Source organism: Rhipicephalus microplus, chromosome X, assembly GCF_043290135.1.
Source record: "Rhipicephalus microplus isolate Deutch F79 chromosome X, USDA_Rmic, whole genome shotgun sequence".
Classification (NCBI taxonomy): Eukaryota; Metazoa; Arthropoda; class Arachnida; order Ixodida; family Ixodidae; genus Rhipicephalus; species Rhipicephalus microplus.
The window spans coordinates 174132538-174159035 of record NC_134710.1 but is presented as its reverse complement, the minus strand read 5'-3'; the positions used below and the strand labels follow the sequence as shown (position 1 = coordinate 174159035).

Genomic DNA, 26498 nt, shown 5'->3' with positions numbered 1-26498 from the left:
ACATATGTTGCATTGAAGCTGTGAACATGGGGTTCATGGATAATCGAACTTCGAAATATTCGTGTGGCCAGCAGTAGGCGTCAGGGCGATAAGTGTTTTGTAGGATAATTCTGACCAGCTTGATTATCTGTGACCTTCGCGACGCTCGAAACTGATATTGTGCGTTTCGGGGAAACCGGTTGTTGACATGACAAAGAAATAGGGGCAGGCGCTTATCTGAGGAGTGGCTTCCGATTGTCTGCCTCAAGTATGTTGAACAAATAATTTTAAGCTTCTGGTTACGCGTGCTAACATGTAGGAAATACGGCTCTCAATTGGGGTGCTTCGAGTCGTTGGTTAGTTATTTAATTTGTGTATTGTAAGGCGTTGTTGAATTCTACACTTATTTTCATTTAGTATGCATTACTGTTATAGACATGAGACATTAAGCGATTGCAAAAGAAGTACTTCTTAACCTAACGAGACTCAGCGCGCCAGTACCTCCCTCAAGAACATGTGACGTCGTGTTTAACAATCCAAGTAATTATTAGCACATTATTTGAGCAGTTTACAATGCCACATTTCGCGCGCACACACGGGAATGGCACAGTAAAGGTTTTGTAGTAAACATTAAAACTTCTTTCAATAACTGTTGCTTTCTCACTCATTCACTCAGTCTCTCTCTCTCTCTCTCCACACACACACACACACACACACACACACACACACACACACACACACACACACACACACACACACACACAGATATATATATAGACAATGATCATAATTCCAAGGAAAGTATAGGGGAAGATATTAGAGTGAATAGTCATGTACATGTGAAGAAAGAAAAGCGGGTGAAAAGATAACTTGGCGTGGGCAGGAACTGAGCCTTTGAGGTTCAAACAATATATATATATATATATATATATATATATATATGCTTTTTTTCTTTTCTTCATGAACTGAACTTCCAACTAGTTCATTCTTCTATAAGGCCCACGTGCATGTCAGCTCATCTAAATAAATCCTTTTCTTGCATACTTCACCTGTAACACAACTCTGGGAAGTTGCAATCAGAGCAGCATGTTTGCACGTATCTTGCAATATCACTTTTCCTTTTGTTTCTTGGGGAAATCCCAATGCATTTCATCGTACAAAAACATTGTTGCATTTTTAGTACAATCATTGTTATTCTTGCCTGTGTGGAAATACCTGTGCAGATTTTGTTGAGTTAGAATACTCTGTTTTGCTCAGCTATACACAAAATTAAAATTTACAAAGTTTGATATTTACAAAATTAAGGTGACTGATCAACATCAAACTTTTTATTCATTTTCCCACTCTTAAACTTGAAATATGTAGTTACTTGGTTTCAAAGAAATGCAGGAGGAATATCAACAAAAAGGAAGCCAGTCTATATCACCTGTACATTTGTGCTACAGTAGGAATATTAGCTTGGTAGGTGATATCAAGGGGATCTCGACACCCTCTATATATGCACCTACCCTCAAGCACCCTTCCCCAAAAGCAGCGTTGAAATATCTCATAGTTTGAATTTAACTCTAGTCCACATGATCATGTGTGCAACTGTATCTGTAATAGCCATCAAGCTTGCTTAGTGTTGGCTCTGTGATGTGGTTACCATGTGCCGTATGATGTATTGATTGATATGTGGGGTTTAACGTCCCAAAACCACTATATGATTATGAGAGACGCCGTAGTGGAGGGCTCCGGAAATTTAGACCACCTGGGGTTCTTTAACGTGCACCCAAATCTGAGCACACGGGCCTACAGCCGTATGATGTAAGCAAAACATGTAAATGAGGTGACAAAAATTGGTTCAGTGAGAAACCAGAAACTAAAAACGGTCGAAAAAAGCTCAGCTGATCGTAGATCGGCAAACACACTCATGAGTTGACTCATTGAGACTTAAATCTAGCTGTGAGTCTGGGTCTAAGTGAGTCGGGTTGAGTCTGGTTGAAAAAATGTTTTGCGAGTCTGAGTGAGTTCGGTGGAGAAAAATTTTGATGAGTCCGAGTCTAAGTGAGCCCTAAAGGGAAGATGTATTTCTTGAGTAAGTCTGAGTGAGCTCCACTTTTTTTGTGCTGACCTGTAGTCCTGTCTACTCAACTTCAGCATTGCGATCAGCTTTATGTTGACTGACGTTTATACTCAAATCTGCTCACACACACTTCAATGCACTAGCATTCATACACTTGTTCAATATTGATTGATCACAGGCTTGGGGTACAGAAACAAAAGGGTGGTGGATGCATTCATTCCTCTCCCCTCCACAAAATCTTACACAGGAAGTTCTCCATAAGAATGTCTCGTGTGACTCAAGTCTTTCAATAAAATGTCCTTACTCAGTAGCAATCACGGGTGACTTTATGTTAAAGTACAAGATTGAAAGGTGTCACATTGAGCACCGATTATATGAGATGATGTTAACGAGCATTCACACCATAGTCAAAAAAGCTAATTGTATGCTAACGGACTCGTGAGTTTATGCACTTGGACTTGGATCGAGCTATGAGTCCAAGTCCAACTGAATCCAGCTGTGACAATCTTTAGTGAGTTAGTGTGATTAAGGCCAGCTAGGAAAAACTTCTCTGAGTGAGCCTGAGTGAGGCCTAAGTGCAAAATATATTTCTTGAGTGAGTCAGAAATAGCTCCAGTTTTTTTTCGCTGGCCTACGGCAGTGACCCTCAACAGACTTTTGGAATTAAATGCAGGAATTATGGTACATGATAGTGCCAGAATGCTGAACAAGCCAGTTTTGTTAATGTAGGCTCCTGTGAGCCTATATTAACAATTTGAATATTGCTGTGATTTTTCTACATTTTATTTAAATATGAATTTTTTGTCAGCAGAAGCATTGAGGCCTAATCGATTCACTGTATGCCTTAATCATTTTGTGGCCAATTTTGAACCTGCCAGGTTGGTGATGGCAGATTCACAGAAATGCATTTGCACCTGCACTTCAGAAACTAACAATAAGAAACTCCTGAAAAATTTTTTCACATGAGTAGAATGTGTTCTTTTGTGACCATTGTTGCATTTGCCTGCATGACAGCACACCTTTACCTGCTACAACTTATCTGGTAAACCTTGTACTACTTTGAATCAAACTTTGATGCTGTTGGGGGAGCTTTGATACGAGTGATTTCAGAAGGATTTTTTTTCCTTTTTGTTAAATCAGTTACAAGGCACTGCTAATTGGCTGTATCCTTTTTCTTTATTTTTCATTTTTGCAATTCATATTAAAATAGAATGATTAGGCAGTGTGACTGTGGTTGTGGTCATTTGCAATAGCGGTCACTTGTGTAATAGAACAAGCATTAATCAGTCTCTTATCATGGATGTATGTAGTGCTGGAATTGAGATTTTAGTGCTGTACTTTATTAAATTATTGTAACAGTAACATTGTTATTGTAATAGTTTGCACTTGTGCATGTGCCTTCTGTGTTTTTGTCTCTTTTTTGCGCAGTTTTTGTAGTCGTGTATTACCAATTTGCCGTGTGTTCAGTCCTCATAAAATATAATGTAACAGTGATGTTTGTGATTAATGAGAAGGAAAAATAGACAGATAAGTGGAGTTTGCTTTGTGTGTTTATCTTTTGCATAATAGTTATACAAATGCAGCCTTACTAATAATTTAATTACATAGAATTGAAGCTTCAAGGGTTTACTCACTGCATTATGCAACAAAAGCACATTTTTAATGGTTGATGGTGTTGTTTTGTCAAAGGTTGTGATCATTGAGGTGATGTGAATAGCATGGTAAATCATAATTTTTAAGCAAAATTTTATTTCTCCTTTCAATGGCAATAAGAATGTTTTCTTTGCTTTTGTGGTAGCACCTATATCTGCTAAAATGTAACTTTATTTCTACATTACATTGATTACAGGCAAAAAAAATGAGTCACGGTATGGATCATGGCGCACACTCTGGCCACGATGGCCACCATCATGCCTTACCACCAAACTTAACTACAGCAAGCCCCCACACATCATCGCCAATAGCAACAGTCCTAACTGCAGCTTTAGCTGCAACTACAATGAGTACTCCTATGCACCATCCATCAGCTGATGCTTCCTCACATGCCCATAACCACGGGGACGGTTCCTCCCATGGCAGCTTGGACATGCATATGGCAATGGTGAGTTCATGAGTCTGGGTACACACAGCTTGCAAATTTTTAGCATAAGTAGCTTCGTTTCTAGTTGCTTATTCCTTATATGCAATGTAATTCTCCATACATTTTAAGGCAGATGGATGTATTTGTGGTGTCTTTCTGCAATACAACAATATACGTCATCCAATTTGCTTGTTTTTTTTTTTTCCTTAAACTTGCGCTCGCTATGTTTTTATCAGAAGTGCTACGTCACACCAATAGCGGCACACTATTGATTACTGGGAAGTAACCTCTTGTGGGGATAATGCTAAGAAGGCATACGAGACTGATAATGATTGTTGTTGTGGAGCAAGAAAACACCACAAATATGCCTTTTTGTCTTGGAATGTATTTACAGTTTGGTTACTGTGTCAGTGCTCGAGGTCAAGTTTAGTAGCTAAAAAACAAAGAGATGTGGTAACAGGGCTATAGGCTTTTCTCAGCATACTCTTCCTAGTGGCCTCAAGAAGTTAAAGGACACTAAAGCTGAATGGATCCATTAGGATGGGCTGTTTCTCGAGGAAGCTTTAGTTTTAGGAATGCAAAGTTAGACATCATTACTTCATATTGTATTTTTACATATCACAGGATGATTACTTGCATGAAAGATATCTTGATTATATATCAATTAATGGTTCAGAAAAGCAATAGAGCAATCACAAAATTCTAATCCTGTATATCTACATCACTTCTCACACTGTCTTTCTGTAAATACAGATGGTAAAATGAACTGGCCTGGCTTATTCAGTGTATCTTGTGAAGCCACTCACACATTGTTTCACCTCACTGACATGTTTTTCAAAATTTTATTACTCACTTACCCCTCTTTTATTCCCATGTAATCAGTGACTGTGGAGGCTCGCTCAAGTGCCCACTGAAAGGAAGGGGGCATTGTAATGTAGGAAGTTCCCAGGCACAAAGTTATGGTTACTCAGGAGTTGTTATCGTCAGGTATGTCTGTGTTCTCCATGAAACACAGTGCTTTGTTGCTTGGGCTCAAATAAGGCACTCCCGAAAGGTACAGCAAGACGGTGAAAAAACTGTCCGTACTTCATATGCTTGCATTAACATTCAGTGTGGCTCTTTATACTATTCAGTCATAGCAGCACCATTTTCAAATTGGGTACCAATATCTGGCAGGCCATTAAGATGAAGAAACAAATAAGAAGCACCTGGGTTTGCCTGCCTGAATTTTCTTGTCCATGAGACTGCTGCATCACATGACCATAGGCGTTTGACTGTCTAGCTCCCATCAAATGCAACTGCTCAAGGCTGCATTACTTGTGACAATCTGTCTCGTCAATATGGTAACTGGTCTGGCTGTGGTCGTTTAGGATCACTGCTAAATGCAAGTTCAAGGGTTTGATTTTGGGCAATAGTATGTTCATGTACTTAGATTCATCCATCTAGGTACTTATGTGCTCATAAAATAACATCAGGGGGACCTAATACACAGTGCGCCCTGTAAGCACATCTCTATATTGCCATACAAAGAACCTGATTGAAATAATGTTAAGATGTTATTAGTTATATGAAACGGTAAACAAAAAATTGATGAGTTTGAGTGAATGTTGCCAAATAAAAGAAGTAATAGATAAATTACATAGCTATAAAAAATTATTGATCACTTGAAATTATTGATCACTATAAAATTTATTGATCATAAGTAGCACAAACTTATATAGCAAACTTTAGCAGAAGTTGCTGCTGCTACTTGGCTTGTATGCTGTAAATATTTATTAAGCCCATAGCCTATTTGCACAGCTAGGGCATGAGCTTTAGAGTCTCAAGATTTTTGACGTGGTGCTAGGTTTAGTTGCATCCTCTACATACTTAATTCCACGTGGTTTTCATTTGGTGGAAAAAAAGATATATTGGAAACATTTGTACACCACAGGTTAGATCAAAGTGTCGCTTGATTGCAGTTAAAGTGTAATTCTTGCAATGGTACATTATCAATAGTGTTATGTTAATCTGCTATGGTAGCTTAGCCAAGTACTTAGTGTCTTGCTGCTAAGCACAAGGACGTGGGTTCAATTCTTAGCCCCGGCAGTCACGTTTCAATACGTGCAGAGTGCAACGACACCTGTGTACTTAAACTTAGCTGTACATTTAAGAAACAGAGGTTCGGAGTCTCCAACTATGTTGTGCCTCATTACTAAATTGTGGATTTTCCACATGACACTCTAGAGTGGATAAAATCAATCAACTACCGTACAAACCGGATTATAGGTCGAGTGGGAATATAGGTCGACCCCCCAAGTTCCGGTTACCAAAAAAAAAAAAAAAAGGAAAACAAGCCAAAATTGTCGAACAACATTTATTTGCGAATTGAGCACACCGCACCCCGATCGTCGGAGCTCCCCTCAACCACCATCGCAACTGTTCCTATTTGTCAGACGAAGCACCACTGTCTTCTGAAGACGTGAGTTTGTCGCTGGCCGCCTCCCACAGTGCGCTGTCTTCCGTGCCTTACAGCGAGTTGCTGATAAAATATTTCTTAAAAGCATTTTTCACCATGGAATCTGGCAAGGAACGCCAGGCGGAAAGCACCCAGCCACGAACAGTCGCAAGCTGAGGCCTCTGTAGGCGGCCCGTCGGTGTCTTTGGGTTGTCGCCGGACATCCACTTTTGGTACTCCAGCCACACTCGGTCCTTGAACGACTTGTTTAGCACAACGTCGATCGGTTGGAGGGTGGACTTCATAAAACGTGGTATCACGGCGAGGTCCGTTTTTTCATCGCCCAGTGCGCGCTTCACAGTGTCGGTAAAGTGACCACAAAACGCATCCAACACCAGCATGCTGCAAAGACGCAGCAATGCACTTGGCTGACAATTCCACACTACTCGTATCCATTCGAGCATCATGGCCTCGTCCATGTATCTCTTTTTGTTGACGCAAAAGACAACACCGGGCGGGAACACTTCCTTCGGCATTGTCTTACGTTTGAAAATTATGAAGGGTGGAAGTTTTGTACCATCTGCCATGCATGCCAGCTTGACGGTGAAGCGCAAGTGCTCGTTGCCAGTGGACAACAGCTTCATATCCTTGGCGCCACGGTGCAGGATCATGGTCGATGAAGGCATGTCAAACCACACGGGGGGTCTCGTCGGCATTGTCAATCTGCCCCTTCATGTAGTTGTTCTGCTCCCGAAGCCGGTTCATGAAGCCCTGAAAGTTTATAAGCTTGTCCTCGAACTCGTCTGGAAACTTGTGACTGATGAATGTGCACCACCGGAAATAACATTTTTTGCGTCTCATGAATCGACGCACCCAAGAGTTTGGTGCACGAAACTCTTGTCTCGGGAGCCCAGCTTGTCGAGCGAATTCCATAGCTTTCTTGAGAATGGTATCTACGTTCGCTGGCAGTGAGCACGCAAGAACTTCCCACTCAAAGTTCCCTAGCGTATTCTCCAGCTGCGGATGAACCAAACTTCGCCCACGAAATGACATTTTCCGAAAATTGCACATCTGCAGCCTCCAATAGCGCATGCTTTTTTCTGATACACCAAAGCGGCGCTGAGCAGCCATATTCCCATTCACTTCTGCGAACTCAACAACCTCTAGTTTAAACACAGCTGAGTACTGGCTTCTTGTACCGCTACTCATATTCAGTGAACGAAAAAAAGACCACTAAAAATGAAACACAATGTCAAGCGGAGCGAGAATTTAAAGGCAAATCACAAACGCAAAGAAACAGACAAGAGAGAAAAAAAAACAACCTGCTATTGGATTTGAATGCGAATATGGCCATGTCCGGCTTCTCATGCATACGAAAGCCACATGTTGCCAGACAGCGGTGCACTGTCGGCTAGACACCCCTATATAAGACGAGGGGCAACTTTAGCTTGTTGTTTTATTGAATATATCTTGACTTATGTTCCGGTTTACACGGTATATGTTCTGTGCATTAAGAGCAAGGACAGTAAATATGAAAATGCTCCATAGAACTCTGCAAAAGTAGTTCAATTTCTGTTCTATTTTGTGGGTTGATAGTATATGAAAATTTCTAAACTTCGAAATTCTTGTGTTCTTCCATGCATTCATTTTCTTACAATTTTTTGTTTTTTCAGTATTTCCACACAGGATTCACTGAGACCATACTCTTCAAAGACTGGGCTGTCTCTTCTGTTGCAGGTACTTATTACTAAGAAAAGTGCAACACTAATAGACGGCTCTTCTTTTCAAGCACCAATTACTTAGTTGCTTAGATGTTTAGTTCTTGCTTCTTCAGTAAAATTGAAGCAGTCAGAAGAAGAGATTTAAAATTTAAAATTTCACCAAGTTTCACCGTTTTCAAGAAAGTTCGAAGATTAAGGGTACTTGAATAATGAAATTATCAAACCGAATATATATACTAAAGAAAAATGACGTTTTGGGATATGAGTTGCTAACTGGACATCAAATATTTGTCTGTAATTAAAAAAACAAATGAAAAGTTCAACAAAGTTTACTTACCTCGTTTACATCATTTTGTATATGTAATGCCATTAACTACATAATGTTGGGCCAAGTAAAAATGTTGTTTATGAAAAATAGAGAGAAGGCAGTCATATCTGGTGAAGTCGCAAGAGTGACAGTAATTGAAAAAGCAAAGAAAAAGAAAGAAAAGCATGCCACGTGTGCATGTATAGACTGTATGCTCGTTGAAGGAGCAGAGTGTGCTATACTGTAGCTCATCAGATTGTTTCTAAAACACCAAAAATGGGGAGATTGACCAAATAAAATAAATTTGCTCTGTTGAAATTAAGCAGCAAATTCCTGGCTGCTGAAACCTAAACCTGCTACTACTCTGTAGTGGCCATTACTTCACATAGTGACCTGTTCCTACACCGCAATCACTCGGAAGACTCTGCATTTGCATAGACAGTTTTTCCTGTAGAGTGCAAGAGCTGTTGTTTTGACATTCGTTATTTTATGTGTTTTTTTACACATCTAGTAAAAAAGTACTTGTAGTATAGGGGTATATTATCCAAGGTGCAAGAAGGACGGGAGGAAAAACTTCGGGCTGGCACCAGCGTCGGCGTGCGGCGCGATAATGTCACCTTGGGAGAGGAGGTTGGCAAACGTGTGCGCATCAGTCCTTGCAGCGATGCACGCACCTATTGTTTTTCGCTGCGGTAGAAGAGGGCGGGCAACCACGGTCTTTGATGGCGCTCGAGCAAAATCAGGGTGTCGTCTGCTACATCAACTACTGGCCGATTACACTACATGGCCGGTTGCAGCTGTAAGAGTTTGTTGCCAGCGTGGTTTGCCAAAACGAAATGAATCATGTGTAGTAGAGCATGTTAGAGCCAGCATTTTTATTTATATATTGCATTAATTGCTCTTCGGACGACACCGAAAGGAAGAAAGTGGCATAATTCAAAACGCAGATGATCCGTAATTGTATCTAGGCACATGCCTGAAATCACTCATTTTATAGCTTGGGGATAGATTTTGCTCTTTCTTCGATAGAACAAAAGACAAGCTTTTGTTGTAGCTCATTAACATGCGCCGTAAAAAAATGCCGATCAGTGTGATACAGGACTACAACACAGATTTCTGAAGCACGTTTGAGCAGATGGCACCCGATGGGATAGTAGCGCCGAGTCTTACGCTCTTAGATTTGTGAATCAATGCTTTGTAGGAAGAACGTTTGAACTTGCAATGCTCTAGCGTCTGACCAAGAATAGGTAAAAGAATAGGCAAGGGCTATATGAAAAGGGATTGAGAACTGAAAACAAGTGACTACATCTAGAAAAATTATTTTCGTTGTGGGATGGTCAGCAGGTGTGATGCAATGCGAAGTTTAAATGCTCAGACATCCCTGACCAGCCAAAGTTCTTGTTGCTCCTTGAAGCAGTGCCTAGCATTTCTGAAAGAGCTTTTACTTGTGCCTACAAATAAAGCCGAGAACAAGCTGGAATATCCCTGAAATTACCAATAAATCAGCACCAAATGAGCAAATGTAGAGAATATGCATTAAGAGTCAGAAGTACCTGCAAATGGTTCTCATGAAGTTCCAAAGAAAACAGACTTTTGAAGAGTGCAGACACATGAAAATGACTTCTTTCGCTTTTTTTTCCTTTGGATTTTTAAATTTTTCCTAATTATCTAAGAATCTCTGTTGTTCACGTTTTTGAGGAAGGCTCCATGGCATGTATTTTTCTTCATTATCTCATGTTGTATGACATGTTTTCATAAATAAAGCTTTTGCTCTAGCATAAGAAGATAAAAGAGTGAAAGCGAACTTGTTTAGACCTTGTGGACAGCTTTGTGAGACCATCGTGGTATGGTCATTCTCTCACAGCACTCTGGCTAGCTTAGCAAAAAAATGTAACGTTTTGTTATCTCATTTAGTGAGTGTATTTGAGCTATGCACTGATATTGTCACCAACTGCAAGGGCGAAGTTCGAGCACAAGTGCGCAAGCAGATGACAAGAGTGAGCTCAACACTTCTTGCGTCTGCCGCTTCCGCGCAGCAGTTCAGCCGCGGTTCTGTTGGTGGCACTGTCATGATGTTCGCTGCCACTCCCTGGGGTGGACACTGTTGGGGCTTGGGAAGAAGTCAAGTTTCCTCTCCTGTCTATTCTTTCTCTGTAGGTAAATCCTAATATCTCATGGGCATTGTGATTAGAAAAGAGAACTATTTCAAAATTTTGTTTGTTATGAAAGGTGGCTAATCTGTCTTCATTTCCTGTGCTGTATTACTGTTACAAATTCTTGATGCTTTTGTGTTCGAAGTACAGTTTCAAGCACTTTCTTTTTCCACTTGGGCTGGAAAACAACCCAATACTGCATTATAGCCCAGAGAAGGCGCTGCAGTCGTAGTTATAGCTTGCTTCAGTTTTTTAAACCCAGAGAAGATGAATCTTAACTGCATCTGCAAACTTTTTGAACGAGCTTTTGGCATTTAGGGACAAAGCTTTCAGAGCAACAGGAGAAAATTGGTGCCACTGTCTTCGGCATTCCTTGGGTGAAATAAAAATCCTGGACAAATAAGACTTGCTATGGGCATGTTTTGATGAAATTCCTGGTTGAGGTTGAGATTTATTTTGTGCAAAAAAAGTTAAAAGTAAACCGTATGTACGATAATATCCGAGTACTGAAAAAAAAAAGTGATGCAGTGGTGAGGTCCTGCCATCACACTACAGCGGGATGCTGTCTCACACGTGTACCATGATGAAACTGGGCACCGTTACACATTGTTGCCCGAGTGAGCACAATCGTGCAGCCATAGGAAGTTTCAAAGATCATGTAATATTACCAGGACTGCAGTATTTTTCTTGTGTTGTTGTCAATACTTGATTACCTAGTCTGAAAATGTTTCTTCTCTCTTTTTTAATATTTCTACAGACCGTGGACTCCCAATAAACGAAACTCGCTTAAACGAAAATGCCTCATTAACGGAACTAGACGGGCTCATGTGGCTGGATTTTTATGTGTTGCGCAGTAAAATTCATCGGTTAATCGAAACAGTGGTTATTGGCCACCTACGGTTAAACGGCACAAACTCTAAACGTAGCATAGGCTCATTCACGCCAAAGGTAGTCTCGCAACCATGGCAACACCTCGAAACAAGCCAATTCAGTAGCTATTTTCACTTGTGGTGGCTGTGGGAGTCAAGTCGGTGAGTCAGTTGTGTGTTAGGCCTATTTGTACGGCTAAGTGCGGTGCATTACGATGTTATGTCAGCCAGGTGGAAAGGAAGCGGCCGCACCATGCACTCTTGCTTGAAAAAAAGCTGCGAATTCTTCAGGAGCTTGATCGAAGTGGCCTGCCCAAGACGGAGGTGGCAAAAAAATATAACATCCCGAAATTGATGCTGTCGCGGATCTGCTAAGACAGAGAAAAGATTGAAGGCTCTGTAAATAACGGGACCTTTACATCTAAACGAATACGGATGCGGACAACGCCTTATGAACAACTTCAAAAAGTTCTTTTTCTCTGGTTCAAGCATGCACGGAGTTCCAATTTGCCCATAAACGGATCAGTTCTCGAGCAGAAAGCTCGAGATCGCCATGCAAATGGGTGTTGAGAACTTCGTCCTAAGCGACGGACGGCTCAGCCGCTTCAAAACACGCCATGGTCTAGTCTTCAAAGCAATCTCAGGTGAGAGTGCTGCAGTCAACAGGGACATTTGCATCGACTGGCAACAGGGGCGGCGCAAGGAAATTTTGATGAGCTTTGAGCCACGAGACGTCTTCATTGTCGACGAGATGGGTCTTTTTTATAAGGCGAAGCCTGTAGTAAAGGAAAACGCAGTAAAGATTGCATCACTGTGCTGGTGGGTGCAAACATGGCAGGAGATGAGAAATTGAAGATGTTGGTACTAATAGGAAAATCAAGGGAACCACGTTGTTTCAAAGGTGTTTGACACTTCCCGTTGCAGACCATGTGAACGGAAGAGGGTGGATGACCATGGCCATTTTCGAAAACTGGCTACGAGAGGAAGACGCAAAATTCACGAGTCAAGGCAGGAAGGTTGTCTTCATCGTGGATAATTGCCCAGCCCACGTTCAGGTTGAAAGACTCCAAGCCATCACTCTGGAGTTCTTGCCAGCCAATGCAACGGCAGTGGTTGAGTCGATGGATCAAGGGGTTATTCAGAACATTAAAGTTCATTACCGCAGACAATTTTGCTCCATCAAATGCTGCTTTGTGCAGACAGCGGGAAATGCTACAGCATAGATTTATTGGCAGCCATCCACATTTTGTCTCGTGCCTGGGAGCAAGCGAAAGCAACAACAATACACAGATGCTTTCATCATGCTGGCTTTCAAGTGCAAGAAGCAGTACCTGAAGAAGAAAGCTCTGCTGATGCCGACATTGAGACAGTATTCAGTGAGGTCGTGCTCTCTGCCTCTTTCACGTTGCAGGACTATGAATCAATTGATGAAAATGTTCGTGCCTGTCGTGAGGAGGCTGTCAAGGAAATGATTGCTGAAGCGCAAGATGATGATCAACCTTCCAGCGATGAATGTGATGACAATATTGCCAGTGCAGTGGTGCCACCAGACTGATCAGCTAAAGAGGCTGTTGAACTTTTGCAGCGATATTTTGAGCATGAGGCTTGTCCAGAATTTCTGGCTAGTTTGTCAGGCATGGGTGCGTACCTTGTGAAAAAACAACTCGAACTTGCCAAACAAACCACCCTTACTCCTTTTTTTCTCCTACTCATCCTCATGAGTAAGGTGAGTTTTTGTGCAATTTGAATAAAGGTTTTGATTCACTAAATAAGTGTACTTTGCTTAAATGAAACTTTTGATAAATGGAACAGTCTTATGGATCCCGTTAGAGTTCTGTTTAAGAGGAGTTGACTGCATAGCCCCAGCAGTCATTTGTATCTTGTCATCAAGGGGGCAGTTAATAACTACACAGGCTATGAGCTTACCAGTGAAACTTTCTGGGCAGCCATAAAGTGCTGACATGAAAAGCTGTGATGGCCAACCTTGTTGCTGTTGTTTGGCATCATGTGCATGTGCCTGGTAATGTGTTTTGACAGTTTACAGGTTCTCTTGTCCCTTTTGTGCATTGCCAGCATGTCATTTATAACTTCGGCCAGTCCCTGAGTTGATTCAGCTATGTTTCATGCTGATAGCCACCTTGATCCTTCCTTGAGAGCTGCTGGTAATCACTCTGCCGATAAATCGATGCCACTAAGGGTCTCGTAGACAAAGCAGTTTTGGTTGTTCCCACATTCGGCATGGTCAGGCAACCTATTGTGCAAACGGAACGCTGTTCCTATGTGTAACATGGGGTCATTTTTGAATAGGTATGCTATGTTTATTATGTCTGCATCATCCACCTATAGTAGCGTTGCTTAGACCTATAGACTGTTATATCAACAGAAAGCCCTCGCTGAATTGTATATTCAAGTACAACGCCTGCGCATGTACAAAAATATGCTGTTATAGTAGACAAGAGTAGAGTACACTAATGTTTGTATAACGTTTCCAGGAATGGTTGGCTCTGTGGTGGGAGTTTTCTTCATGGCTGCCTTGTATGAGGCCCTGAAGTATTTCCGCGAGCATCTCTTCAGGCTGCATTTCTCCAGCATGAGCTACTCATCCGTGTCTGTGACAGGCCGCGATGGTCGCACTCTAACGGAGGTCCATCAAATAGTCAGGTTTGTACACTAATAGGTCTTATGCATGGCATCTGTGGTGGCAAGATCAGTAAAATGTTGTGTCATGTTCTATTATTCTTGGTGGTTAGCTCTGTACACAATTTTGAAATCTTTGTACGTTTTGAAAACAACAAAACGTAAAAGGCTTCCTCTGTGGGGTGCCTCTGTAGAGGAAGTCGAAGTAGCGTTTTTGTACATCCATACAAATTTCAGCAGAACAGACTATTCTTTCTCTTGTTTGCCGTATACAAATCCTTATAACAGCAATGAATTTCTGCTACATTCACAAAATCACGTCTCATTATGGCTATGCTTGTCTAATACATATTCAAAGACCTCTCCCGTTATTGCGATTTTCAAAATGACATTCATCATTGCGTGAAAATGCTGCTGGATGTCTGAACCAGCAGCATTTTCACGGCTCCACATCTTTTGATTGGTCATCTTGATGGTGGACTGAGGAAGTTTCTGTTCTTTGACTTCCTTCTCTTTTGTTGGTTCAACATGTAAAAAATTCATGCCTTTCTTTGCTTTGATATTAAAACTGTGATAGCAAAGGCAACACAACAGGAAAGTTGGGAAGACAAACGACAGAGCAAGTTCTATGAGCTTGGCTTTTGTATTGCAATTGGCTGTAGAATGATAATATCAAAATAAGAACAGACTAGTCACACAACATGTGCTGTGAAGCTGCACCCATCCTTTCACTGTTCTTTATTGTCCTAGTCTTTTTCATTCATTCTGTGCGCACTGCTCTTGTAGCAAAGAAGGTTTGATTTTAGTCAGTCATCATATAAACCTTTTCTCCACTTTTTCCACTGCAGTCAACTCTTAATTTGTCAGTAGTTATTGTGGCACTGGTATATGGCCATATTATCACTACATGCAGGTATTATAGCTGTCAGTCATGCAGCATGCAAAATATTTCAGCTTGTGTGAGCTTTTTAGCATGCGCTATTTAGCAAGAGTTCTTCAGCAAGGAAGTGAGGTTAGCAGGAAAAGGACTGTATTCCCTCTTGTTAGGGGAATACATATAGCATATAATTAAAACACTTCATTTTATTATAATTGTTGTGCACACAGATATTCATTCAATTGAAAGCATTAAATTGATGCATTAACACAATAAAAATGCCCATTTGCCATGGATCCTGTCTCCTGCAAACATCTGTCTCTGGGGTGTGTGTGGTCATTGGAATGCGGGGTTTAGATTCGCAACGGAAGCATATCACCAAAGGAAGCTCAGAGGGCCTGGCGTTCTTCAGTGATTCGAATCCTAAATATTTACTGATCTTTTTCGCATACCTGAAAAATCGTAGTTGGATCTTTTTGTTGTTTTTTCAGCTTTTAAAAAAGTTTATTTTTTGCATGCTAATGACTGGACTACATATTGCTAGTGGTGCATTTTGTGTAGTGTGGTTGCATTTAACACTCTTTTTTTTCTTTGGTGCAACACTTCTTTTTGCCTTTTTCTTAGTAATATATGGCTATGGGATTGGAGACATTTTACAGCATGACTGTAAAGTATTACTTTTCTGTATTTGTGTGCTTAAACTTATGTAATTCCATCCCTCAGCACCTAATTATCAGTGCCATTGCTTTTCTTTCTTCAGATGAAAAAAAAAAATTACTTAAAGATGTACTTCGTATGCTTATTTAATAATTAAACTGCATTTCTGTTTCACATAACATTTATAAAGGAATGTTTCTGACCCAGAACACTGAGCTATTAGGCTTTAAATGTGCATTGTGTAAACTGTGTGTGCAAACTTTTAATTCATTCTATTTTTCAAAATTTATTTCTACAGGAACAGGATAGTGAGCTGGCCACACTTGCTACAGACTTTCCTACATATGGTTCAGATGGTGATCAGCTACTTTCTTATGTTGATTTTCATGACGTACAACGTCTGGCTATGCTTGGGTGTTATACTTGGTGCCGGGTGTGGCTACTTCATCTTTGGTTGGAAAAAAGCAACTGTTGTGGATGTGACTGACCATTGTCACTAACCATTGTCACTAACCATCGTGTTCTGCTCTTGACAGACACTAAGCCCAATGTAATGCATACGCAATGCCACATTGTATACATGTATTACTTTATGTAGTTCCTTATTTGGGAAACTATTAAGGCTCATTATGCCTGTATGTTCTTTTCACCTACAAGTATATTGAAGCGTGAGCAATGCAGCCAGATAACTATAGTGACAAGTTAGATTATCTTACAGCTTGTGATTATACTTACTTATTTGGCAAGTGCAGAAAACCTCTAAAAGTGGGCTACTGGCTGTGCATTTGCTTCGCTATCATGTGTTTGAGGGTCTAATTCTTTTGTGTTTTGTTTTGGCATCGATTGACACAACTGCCGGATCCTTTGTCAAAGTTTGTCATCAGATGTGCTTAATAGCTATAGCTACTTGACATACAATACTAAAGGGTGCACTGTTACCAACACACAATTTTTGGAATGCAGTTTGCTCTCTGTGCTTCATGCACAAGCAAGGGGGCAGGCTTGATGAAGGCAATGTAGAAAGTTTTGTATCATTTAGCATTTAGCTCATTTTGTTATACACTGTCAATGAATTTAAATGAACACTCTAATTATTTTTTATGTAGTTTTCTCTCCAGTGAATTTGTAAATTTAACATTGTAAAGTGCTATGGTCTTTAGGTGATTTTTAGGATTGGTAGGTTGTACTTTCATTAGTGCCACATGAGATTTATTTCACAATTTATGAACATTTTCTTGTCACAGCATTATTCTATGACACTGGATCTTTTACCACCTTTCTGGTAAACACCTATTGTGGTGTACATGAAGCATATATATAGAACAAGACATACTGTCTTCATAGTGCGATTTCATTGCCCTATGTTAACCTGAAGCCTTGCCTTTTTGAACAATTCAGTTATTTTTGAGTTTCCACATGAACATGACTGATTTTTGTATTGTATAGTGGTGCTGGATAAAATGATAGTTACTCAGAGCCTTGTGGATACCTAGCCTCTAATCATGAGAATTTTGATTAAATATATGGTTGATTCTAAGTTTTAAGTAGCTGATATTATTGTATGATAGTTTGCCTCTTTGAGATTCATATTAAAGGTAGTGTTGTTATTTGGCTCCTGTGTGTAGGCCATGAAACTGCCAGACTATAGCTGAGCTTAATTTGTGTATTTTAACTGGACTAAATTCGCCCCTTTTTTTTTAACTGTTGCTAAGGGGGAATTGCTCAAAGTTTTAGAGCCTCTGGGGCTTTCCTTACAACCTTAAACAAAGATACTACCGTATTTACTCGCATAGTCCTTGTACTTTTTTTTCGCGGAAAACCAATGAAATGTTGGGGGTGCGAGAATTATGTGAGGAAAATTTTCTTAAAAAATGTACAAAGTGGGGGGGGAAAAAACGAAATGGCCGCAAATTGGGATTCTCATGCCAACAACTAACTGCAAGCTTTGAGAAGTACTAATCAAGACATACCTTAACAATAAAACCACAGGGTAAACAGAAGGCAAGATTTATTTGTGACACAAAAGCTGCAAGCAAATAGTACCAAGTTTTGGAATACCGTACGCAAAGCCTGCGGGCGTTGCGGGTGTACCATTGGTGTTCGTCACTCAACTGGAGGCCGTGAGAGTTTAGCGTACGACGTCAATTTAACACGGAATGGTCTGCAGTTACATTCCGAAGAAATAGTTTTAGGATCCATTCCAGTCCTAGGCACATGGAAGGCACAGCGGATCTCAGTGGTTTTCAGCTGCCCATGCTGCCTTTGCTGATAGCACACACAAAACTCACCGACTCCAGATAGCCTACCGGCGGTGGCCCTGTTGCCGTTGTTTAGTGCATGATCAATCACTTTCAACTTGAAAGCAACCGTGTAGGTTCAGTATCGCCCCATAGCGTAACCACAGAACGGACGTACACTAATACGCTACAAGGCGCAATTGCCACTTTGGCTTGGATTCTGTTGAGGCTCTGTGCATTAATATTACACATAATCCACCAGAGATGGCACCCATTTGTTGTGCGCTATCATCATCAGGGGTTGAAAGGAGCAGACGACATTACAGCTCCAACTTTCAAGGGTGTAATAATTACTTGTGGGGAAAAAAAATATCCTATTTTTGTTGGGAAATGTGGGACGAGTGTCAGAATTATGTGAGTGCAAGGATTACACGAGTAAATATGGTATATAGGCATAATATTATAAAAGCATGCTTTTTTGTATTTTTTATTTACATATGTGTGGGCGGACAGCTCACTTTTCATTGGGCTTGTTTCACAGCAAAATGCCACAGAGTGAGAGATGAATTCTTTTTTTTTTTCAATTACTGGTGGCACACGTAAGAAAGTCACAGGCCTAGTACAGACGTATTCATGCAATGTTTTGTTGTATTGTGATCTTCTATTTAGAAACTGCTCAGGTGTGCTCCCAAAGCACTAGCTGGTGTGATTGGGCAGCTGGACTTACTCCAGGGGTGAGCGAAATCGTATTTTGTGACGAATCAGCCCAATTTCAAAGTGCTGGTACACTTTCAAGTAGATGCCTGTACATTTGAAACTGTGATATAACCTGCAAGGACCACTGTTTTTGCTTATGTGTAACATTGGCTCCTCCTTTTTCGATTGGGTGTTTTTTTAAATAATGTTGCACCTCTTTAATATCAAACTTCACAGCAGAGAACTGTGCTGACTTGGGGTATCCTTGCTCGGTGGCCTTGACCAGCAGCTGTGCGTCTGAGCTTATTCTAACAGTGTAGCTTTTTTCTTCTTGATGTTTCAGTTTTTCATAAAAATTATGTGTAGTACTATATATGTCTAATTACATTTTACACCTTCTTACTCCAACAATGTAGACTGTCTTTGATTTAATGTGAACATGAATGTCTGGCAAAAGCCCACTTGGCTTTCCGTTAGTATGAAACAGTCAGTTTGAACCTATTTTCCTATAAAGTGCATATAAGGGTGTCTAAACATATAATTGTCAATTGTTTTGCTGTCTACATATCCTGGAAACCCTTTTGCATTGCAGCAATATTATACAGCTTTGCTTTTTATTGAAAATGCAAAGTGTTTTCAGACATTTACTAGCATGTCATATTATCAGTCGCATTGAAGGTTGTGCTTTATTGGCATGCTTATCATTTATAGGTCAGAAAATAGCTTCAAATGCAGCCATTCAGACATTCAAAGTTTAATTTCTGCTAGTGATACCAAGTTTTCAAATGACAAATTTTATTTGTCTGTTTTTGTGTAGATGTTTATCTATGTGCATGGATGCATATGTGACTTCAACTGTAGTCAAGGCACACATCTGTGGGAGTAAAACATCATCAGCAACTCCAATATGTTGTAACAAGCTCTGCTTGCTTGGCGAGCAGAGCTATTTTCAGTACCTGCTTCTCCTTGACATGTTAAAAACAGGAGTAATATTTCAGCGCATGCATAGTGTTCTGTGAGTCTGTCACTCATTGTTGACTTGTAAAACTTTATTAGATGATTTTGGCAGACCCTGAGTTCCTTCTGCAGTCATAATAAGATATTTGACCAAGTGGTAAGGGAGGTGGATTAAAAATGTTATGTTGGTTGCTCTGTTGTTTTTATTAAACAGATTTTGCTTTGACAAAGTGAAACGTTAGTAAAAAAGTGTCTGCATGCTTCAACACTTGCATAACCCACATCCAATAAGAAAGAAAGCGTTTCAGTGCCTGACATGTGCCATATAGCATTAAATTAAGATGTCAGTTCAAAGAGCTCATTTTCGGCATTTTAGTGTGGCAAGCTTTGAATACCCCGAAAACTACCCAGGATAAACAAAGTTAATCTGGATTTTACCGCAGAATCTAAGATGGTTAGTGTGTTACTTTTTAGAATATTAAGTGGCACTACTTTATTATTCTACAGGGTGCAAACACTTAAGAAGTTGGGTGAAGGTCTAGCAAACAATCAAGCAAGAAAAGACAGATTGATGCTGCAATTTTTATTTAGTAGAAACAAGTAGTATATGCATAGTTGGTACTTTGGAATGTGTATATTGCCACACTCCTTCACAATATGAATACCACAGAGCAACAAGTGTTGAATGTCGAAACGGACAACAAATTGGCAAGGCTAACACACTCCTGCCTACCATTAAATGATGCACATTTCTTTATCAGATGCTGTCATTACAGATTAAGTGCATCACTTTCTCTTTTTAAAAGGAAATGCCTGTATGAGCCCACATGTGATGTTTTTTAAAGGGACACTAAAGAGGAACAATTACTTGGTTTATGTTGAAAAATTGCACTCTGAGAACTTTCATGCTCTGAGAACTCTTATGATATTTACTTATTATAAGTTCATTATTATCAGAGAACATTAATTTGTGATCATATTTGTAAATTTCATGCCAAAATTTTTGTGCACAATGTAAGAAATTTCAAAATATATTTTTAGTATTTTCGTGGTATTAGCTCAATGAAGATTTTTTAAACTTCATATGCTGAGTCTCTGGCACCCACAGATCACAATGTACTTAATTTTTATTGATTGAAGCTACGTAGGATCCAGTAGACGCCTTCAAAATTTGCTATGTCATGGTGTTTGGTGCAGGGACCTCAAGGTGGCATCGTGACCCGCGTTTTCTTTTTGAGTGTTTTCTCGCTTGCTAAGCTTCATGTTGTGCTAAGAGCGGTGTTTACAGAATTATGAAATCGTACTTTACCAATACGTGGAAAATCGTTTTGCTCTTTACTGTGCCTTTAAAAGCTTCGTACCGAGAAATCTTAAAATTGGTTTGCTTGACACTGCTGCTTGCAAAGATGAAATTTTGTATCTCAAGATGGCTGTGCCTGCCAGTTGAAATAAGTTGAAATAAGTGAAAACCTTAATGAGGAGTGGCGTTTATTCTACATCATTTAGCTCAATTCTGCCTTTTTTAGCTTTAGTCTTGCTATGAAGTATTATCTCGCACTTGCCAAGCAGCGAAAATGGCATGTCAATCTGGTATACATTGCTGGTTTTCTTTAATTCTACATTGGTTAAGTTCGTGATGGACAATTACTAACTTTCTTCTGCTTCTTTTCTTTGTGCACACAGCTGGCTTCACTATGCCCATTTTCTCACACATTCTAGCATTAGTCAGGCCCAACATGTTTCAGTATTGGACAATTTTTGAAGAACAGGTGCTCACGCAGACAGGGGAATCTCGTTGTTCTTTAGGTTGAATTACTTACTGAAAGTACACTGGCAATTTCGCAATGCAAAGGCAATCACTGGACAAAAAACATGTCTGCTGAAACATGGGACTGACTGTGCTATATTATGTCTGCAAGTCGGGAATTATGTATGTATTCTTACACATTGTTACATTATAAAACATACCGTGCCAAGCACTTACTAACTGGTTGAACCAGAGGAGCAGTACTGCTGCCTGATTCCTTTGCTATGAGATATAAATGACTCCTTGCAAGTGCAATATGTGCACGTGCGCACTCTGCAGGCTTTTCAGGAGTGAGTTACAACATGAGCAATGTCTTTATTGCAACAGCAATTATGTGGTTACTCCAGGCTCATTTTTGCCATCAGCGTTGCCGTGAGGTTCTGTATAATGGTCAAGGGTAATAACATGGGCCCCATATGTTATATGTTCAATGTGCGAGTGAGAGCGCTCGAGCACAGCCAATGATTGTGGCTCCAGTGGATAAGGAACTTGTCCGGCGAAGTCTGGTCGTGTGACAGGCTCGTGGGGTTCTCGTAGGGGCAAGGCTCAGTGGCTTCTGCAAGAGCTGTGTACTTTGATCGAGGGGGGGGGGGGGAGGCGTGATCGCACCTGCCTAATCTTGGCAAGAATTGGTAGATGGCTGGTACCTTTGCATGTGCTTCCCCCTCTCAGTTTGCGAATAATGGATGGACAGCACGAAGGTCGCTTATAGGAGGCGCTGGCTCAGTGCAGCTGCCTTGTTTTCTTGCGTCAGCATTTTGTTGAATTGTGGCAGGTCAGATGCCAAAGGAGTTGGCTGCTAGCCTCACTTCTTATAATGTCATCATTTGTTTTTATGACATTCATTGCATTGACTTTGTGGGAAAACTGTGACATTTTAGGAATGAAAATTAGAGGAACTATATATACTTGTTTTCTAAGTACCTTAGTATTTATGGAACCGTTGAGCACTGCCTGGCATGAAACAAACTATAATTTGATGGAATTATGAAACTAGTATAAAGCAACTAATTATATAAATGTTCATAGTCTTTAGGCATGCAAGATGTAGAGGTTGTATTACACTTCTGAAAGCATGGAAAATAGTAAACTGTGTGTGTGCTCTAGATGAAATTTTAGCAAGTGGATTGTCTTCAAGGCTTCAACGCTTCTTCAGTTTCAGCGTTGAAGCCCACTTGTTGAAACGTCGGCTCCAGCAACTACACCCGCTTTATAAATTTTTAAATGCAAAGCAGCTTATGGTCGGTGCTTGTCCCATGTCCGTTGTCGTAGCCATGCTAGTACTCGGAGCGCCCACTATATGGCTTTGCTGTAGAGTGCTTGCTCCATGTCTCTGAAGGCAGTAATGAAGACACCCCACTTAGTGTGTCATATACTGGGTGTTCATAATTATTTAGGCTTTATGTCTTTCTTAAAATTCAGTTTTGGGAAGAACGTGAGAATTGTCTTTGCAGACCAGTTATGTATCAGGGGTGTACAAAGTGAATCACTGTCAGCTGCCCAATTATGTTAGATGGAATAATGGCATTTTTAGTGACTACAGCTAGTGGGAATGTTTCTATGGAGAAGATGGAGGCAGTCGCGTTTCTAGGAAGGATCGCGTTTCACTAGGAAGGATTATATCCTAGCGTGTCTCCGCTTCGAGGTATCACACTGCAAAGTTTTGTTGTGGTTTGCGTTATTGCGCGCAAACACAGCAGTGAGGATCGGTGCAGTGTTCTTTTGTGATGCATGTGACGAAGTCCGCTTTCTCTCGCCAACTATGGTAAGAATGTAATCATCATTATCTTTGTCTATGCCTTCGATGCTTTGTCAGACTAAATGTCGCATGCAAGTGCCGCGGTACATCAGTGGGGGGGGGGGGGAAGGTTAATTATGCAAACCGCAATAAACTTTGCTGCGGCATATCTCGGAGCGCAGGCATGTTAGAATTTTTCGAACTGGAACTTCGTAGAAACGCGATTGCCTACAACATTTTAATTTACGAAAATGCTCGAGGTTCGCTACTTAGATTTAGGTGCACTTTAAGGACCCCAAGAGATTAAAATTTCCGCCGTGCCCCACTACGGCGTCTCTCATAATCATATTGGGCTTTTGGGATGTTAAACTCATCAGTTATTAACGTTTTAGTACCAACATGCCCGCTTACTGCAGTCGCTAGTAAATACAGTCCCAGCTTTGCCGTAAAGGCGAAGGAATGAATGCAACAGCAACAAATTGGAAGGTCACGCGGAGAATGGCAAGCAGATAAAAACGTGCCCCACGTTTCTCGCGCACAAATGATGCAAGAAACGTACTCACAGGTACAGATGAACGCGAATAAGCGTCTCAGTTGTTACTTTGCTGTGTCGGAAAAACGCGCCCTTTCCGCAAACGCAGACTGTGCAACACTTGCAGCGACCTTTGTGCGCCCGGTAACTACAACGGAAACGTTCTAGGGAAAGCCCAACGCCAGCAAAGACCGCCCCTACTGCGAAATAAGAGCGCGCGAGCGAGCGTGAACCTTCTCCCATTTCTCCACTATGTGGGAGTTGAGAACGCGTGCCGCCGCGCACTCATTGCGCCATCTCGCTGGTAATGCCAAAAATGTGATAGTCCCCCCCCCCCCCCGCCCCTCCGAGACGCGCCCTGCCATGCGCTCATTGCGCCATCTTCGTGGTAAAGCTGAAAACGCGATAGTTACCCACTCCCCGAGATTCCTATCACCAGCGGTACGTGGTAGAAAAAAATAACTTGCCGTTTGAACGTTCAAGTACGTGTTTCTCGGTGGGGCTCACTGGTGAACGTCTCGCATTGACGACTCGGAGGTTCCACGTTATATTCCGCGCGGGAGTCTTCTTTTTCAGGATTTTTTTTCTTGCGTTCTCATATGTATTGATTGATTGATATGTGGGGTTTAACGTCCCAAAACCACCATATGATTATGAGAGACGCCGTAGTGGAGGGCTCCGGAAATTTCGAACACCTGGGGTTCTTTAACGTGCACCCAAATCTGAGTACACGGGCCTACAACATTTCCGCCTCCATCGGAAATGCAGCCGCCGCAGCCGGGATTCGAACCCGCGACGTGCGGGTCAGCAGCCGAGTACCTTAGCCACTAGACCACCGCGGCGGGGCTTCTCATATGTATATACACGTACACATATACGGTGAGTGACGGTGACGCCGACGTCGACGGCAAAATCCAGCGAAGAGTGTCGATATAATTGCTATATGGGGCACGGTGGCGGTGAAGTGTACGTGGCCGCTCTACAGACAACGCAGTGCAGCCGAACGTTTTGTTTAATGCGCTAGTGTTAAAAACTCCTTTCGCAGAAATTCCGGTATCAGTGTCTACGTAAGCGCCGTAGGTAGTCGGCGTTGGTAGTGCAAGGTAATCTGCCTGTATCTTGTTATAATATGTTAATAAACTGGAGCACTCTTTAGGCTCAACGCCTTTTCGTTTTCGATGCCCTCGTTCGTGTTTCACTATCACATGGTACGCTTCAACTAAAATGAATGAGCACAGAATAGAATTAATGGCGTGTTTGGCACCGGTTTGCCACTGAGACAAGATATGCTTTACCTCTTTAATCAGGGCGCAGCGAGACGCATATACACTTCACCACCACCGTGCCCCAGTTAAACTGAGCGCGTCGCGGAATGAAGAAAGCGACGCCTATAGCACGAAACGCTTCATGTAATCAGTGGCACGCTGCAATAGAGTAAAAGGATATGGCTGCCAGCCCTGCCGCGGTGGTCTAGTGGCTAAGGTACTCATCCGCTGACCCGCAGGTCGCGGGATCTAATTCCGGCAGCGGCGGCTGCATTTCCGATGGAGGCGGAAATGTTGTAGGCCCGTGTGCTCAGATTTGGGTGCACGTTAAAGAACCCCAGGTGGTCCAAATTTCCAGAGCCCTCCACTACGGCGTCTGTCAATCATATTGCCACTTGGCCGCTAGATACGGCGAGCGCAAGCCATGGCTGCCCGCAAAAATGGAAGACGATGTTCTGGGGCAGCACGTGCTCTGGCTAGTTGTTGTTGATTATTGAAGCAGCCATCTTGCCAGTTTTCGGTGCGTCTCCCCGCCGGCTCAGTTCTTCCAAGCTGAAGACCTTTTGTAGCACGTGACAACTGGTGGAGGTGCTGGGTAACCCCCAGCCGATGTTCCAAACGCCTCCAGGTAGCCCTGTACCTGCAGTGACAACACCTGTTCACCGCTCAAGCCGAAGACTCCGAGGACTACCTCCTAAGTGTGGACCTCTTCCCGAGATGACGTCTGTCACACCCCCGAACGCTAGGGAAGGCGCTGCAGGAAAGCGCTGCAGCCACGCCTCATACGCTGTGGAAGCCACGTGTGCCGAAGGTGTTCCACGGTTCCGTCTTGGAGGATGTTGAAGACTGGCTGGCTCAGTTCGAACGGATCTCGGATTACAATGGTTGGACCGACTTCGACAAGATGAGGAACGTGTATTTCAGCTTGAAGGACGGCGCTCGTACTTGGTATGAAAACCGTGAAACTTTTCCCCCGTGGAGCGTCTTTCGTTGATACTTGCTGGCAGGTTGGGCCAATTCCGATCGCCGTGAACGAGCCGAGCGAGCGATTCAGTCGCGCCTCCAAATGCCGAATGAAAGTTTCGTGATGTACGTCGAGGACATGACGAGCCTCTTTCCTCGAGCCGACCCCGACATGGCAGAAGAAAAGAAGGTCCGTCATTTAATGCGAGGAGTGACGGAGCAGCTTTTCGCTGTTCTAGTTCACTGTCCCCCAAAGACCGTGGTGGAATTTTTGACCGAAGCCACAACCATTGAGCAAGTGCTGCAGCAGCGCTCTACTGTGTACTACCGGCAAGTGAGTGCCGCTTCGTTAATAGGTCAGGTCGGAGGTGCGGCAAGCAACATCACTATCGAGTCTCTCTGCAACCTCATTCGATCGGTGGTGCGCGACGAACTACAAAAGATTCAGTGCCAGTCACAACCTACTGCAGGGTCTATTTGCAGCCTTGTCAGAAACGAAGTACGACAGGCTCTTCAAGTGC

General features: G+C 41.8%; 1 protein-coding gene across 2 annotated transcripts in view; it reads left to right on the top strand.

The window, feature by feature from the left end:
• Ctr1A (Copper transporter 1A) overlaps window positions 1-16523 on the top strand; it is a 44331-nt gene extending 27808 nt beyond the window's left edge. For both annotated transcript variants that reach the window (XM_075878237.1, XM_037428599.2), the window contains exons 2-5: window positions 3894-4145; window positions 8235-8298; window positions 14104-14272; window positions 16081-16523. In XM_075878237.1, the coding sequence (XP_075734352.1) occupies window positions 3903-4145; window positions 8235-8298; window positions 14104-14272; window positions 16081-16282 (678 nt within the window). In that variant the 5' untranslated portion in view covers window positions 3894-3902 and the 3' untranslated portion in view covers window positions 16283-16523. The remainder of the gene's footprint in view (window positions 1-3893; window positions 4146-8234; window positions 8299-14103; window positions 14273-16080) is intronic.
• The last annotated feature ends 9975 nt before the right edge of the window (window positions 16524-26498 follow it).